Below are 2,290 nucleotides of genomic sequence, written 5' to 3'. Positions count from 1 at the left end.
AAAAAATTCAATCAAACTATAAAAAACTAACAATGATGTAAACCAAACAAATCTCAAATAAATACACCAAATAATTGGGGGAAAAAACATATAGCTTCTCACTAAAAACGATACATAGAACACAAGAAGAGGTTTTATTCATTTTATGCCAGACACGCATGCACAATATTTGATCGAGCTGGTTCATATAGCAGAAACCCCACAATAGTTTTCAAGAACAGAAGAGTTACACTACAAATAGGGCTTTTATAGAGATGGTATGCCATTTATTTATGCCCAAACACACAAAACAAAGACGCACATGAATAGACACAAACATAAGGCAGATGGCTTCATTATTGTAGAACTACTTGGAGCTGCTTCAATTCATGTGGCAGAATCAAGCTTCACGTTCTTCTTGGCTGGGTAATAACCCCAGCAATTGATGTTGCATACACCTAAGTGATGACCAATATTTCTTTTGATTTTGATATAACCTTGTTCTCCCCAAGTTTTTCCCCATGAGTTCTTCACAATCCAATAATCAAGACCGGGACCAAATGAATCATATCCAACAATCAGCATAACATGATTAATGTAATAAGGTGCAACCTCAGAGCAGCCACTACCGTTGAAGAGTCCCTGTTTATGCAAAGAAATTAGGAACGAATGGAGTAATTATCTATTTTATACAAAACAATTAGCTTTAATTAATAATTACAAACATTTAGTTAATTACTTTCCCGTTTTGTATTAATTAATTAATTAGGATTTCAAGAAATTAGTCTCTGCTCATCCACATATATATACATATTTATATATACACACGTGTGTGTGTGCATATACACACGACTTACATGGTGGTAATGTTGAAAATCTCTGCTGCCAGCACATGTATAAACACTAACAGGCTGTCTAGCAACAGCACAAAATAGAGGATGTTCTGATTTGGTGGATGTCACATTTTGATACCCATCAATTGTAAGAGCTATCGTTTTTCTTCCCCTGTTTCCCGGGGGGGGGGGGGGAGGGAAACCAAGATCATCATCGGGGCAAGAAGAAGATTGAGAAGGAGGAGAAGAAGTACAGAACAATTACAGACAGACCTTTTGGTGATCGCAGGTATCATTCTTAGCTGTATAAGGCTAATCAGCCTATGAGGCATTCCACCATTGTCGATGGCATATTCAAATGCGTCGTGGACATAGCTTCCTTTGTGGCAGCCATTGCTATAAGGATCGCACGACGTAGGTTGTTTCTCAGAAACACTCACAAGTGCATCGTTGTCTATTTTATTAATCCCTTCAATGGCTCCCGTTGAGAGTGCCCAACAACTATCTATAAACACAAATCCATAAAAACAAAGCATAATAGCATATAATAGTCACTCAACCAATCTAAGTCTAAATCTATAAATATTATCTCCCGACTTATTCATAAAAGAATTATTTTTAGTTAAATTTGAATTACACTTATTTTTTAGGCAAAAATATATCTGATCCTCTAATTTATACAAAATTTCAGTTTAGTCTCTCGATTCTATTATTCTTTTAATCCTAATATTGTTAGTTTCAAATAAAAATTCTTTAGGAAGCATTTGAAAATAAACTTAGTATATCCATATTTAAAAATACTTCATTAACAATATCGACATTTTTTAATTAATAGCATTAGGGTCAGAGGGCTTAAAAGATAATAAAGGACTAAAATGAAGCTTTATAAAATAAAGACTATATATGAGGTATACTTTTACCTTCTTTTTTTTTTTAAATATATGGAGGCTAAGATGTAAAAGCAAGAATTACTCGTACTCACCACATTTGTCTTGGTCTTTAACATCAGTTACAGCTCCGAAGTCCCTCCAATCCAAGGAATTAGGTGCATGTGGACAGTAATAATTGTTCGTCAGCCTCATCAATGTTGCCTCCAAATATGGGACCCTTGTCAGTTACTCTTCTAATCCTATTTATAAATCACTTCTAATATGTTTCGTACATACTAAGAAAAATCTTAAACTTTATTAACTCTTATTTAAAATTCAACAACTTTTTAACTTTATTTCTATTTAATATACATTATATCTCATGTAAACAAAGCCAACACAATAATAAATAAAAGATAAAATTGTACATCAATAAAAAAAAATTTCTCTCAGTACCTTTTAAATAGAACTAAAAATATATTCTCTTTCTACTCTATAAATAAGACCAGAGAAGTAAATAGGTTTCTTTGAATTTCTCATTTCGTTGAATCCGAGAACTTGTTCAAACCAAGATGATAGTTATAGACTGATGTTCTTTTCGCATTTTTC

General features: G+C 33.0%; 1 protein-coding gene across 1 annotated transcript; it reads right to left on the bottom strand.

The window, feature by feature from the left end:
• Positions 1–366: 366 nt before the first annotated feature.
• On the bottom strand, positions 367–1,894 carry LOC114758922 (zingipain-2-like). The gene is made up of 3 exons (XM_028948026.1): positions 1,795–1,894; positions 1,067–1,317; positions 367–621 (listed from the first exon to the last, which is right to left on the bottom strand). The coding sequence occupies exons 1-3, from the start codon at positions 1,892–1,894 to the stop codon at positions 367–369; spliced, it is 606 nt and encodes a 201-aa protein (XP_028803859.1).
• Positions 1,895–2,290: the final 396 nt, after the last annotated feature.

Source organism: Neltuma alba, unplaced genomic scaffold (genome assembly GCF_004799145.2).
Source record: "Neltuma alba isolate B1F8T4 unplaced genomic scaffold, ASM479914v2 tig00010773_pilon, whole genome shotgun sequence".
Taxonomy (NCBI): domain Eukaryota; kingdom Viridiplantae; phylum Streptophyta; class Magnoliopsida; order Fabales; family Fabaceae; genus Neltuma; species Neltuma alba.
This window is presented reverse-complemented; position numbering and strand designations above follow the sequence as displayed.

Bases quoted from the DNA above. Each gene is read 5' to 3' on its own strand.
- LOC114758922 (XM_028948026.1), bottom strand. From the start codon at position 1,894: ATGAGGCTGACGAACAATTATTACTGTCCACATGCACCTAATTCCTTG. The intron at 1,318-1,794 runs GTGAGTACGAGT...TTGTGTTTATAG, and splicing joins TAAAGACCAAGACAAATGTG to ATAGTTGTTGGGCACTCTCA. The intron at 622-1,066 runs GTACTTCTTCTC...TTGCATAAACAG, and splicing joins GGTCTGTCTGTAATTGTTCT to GGACTCTTCAACGGTAGTGG.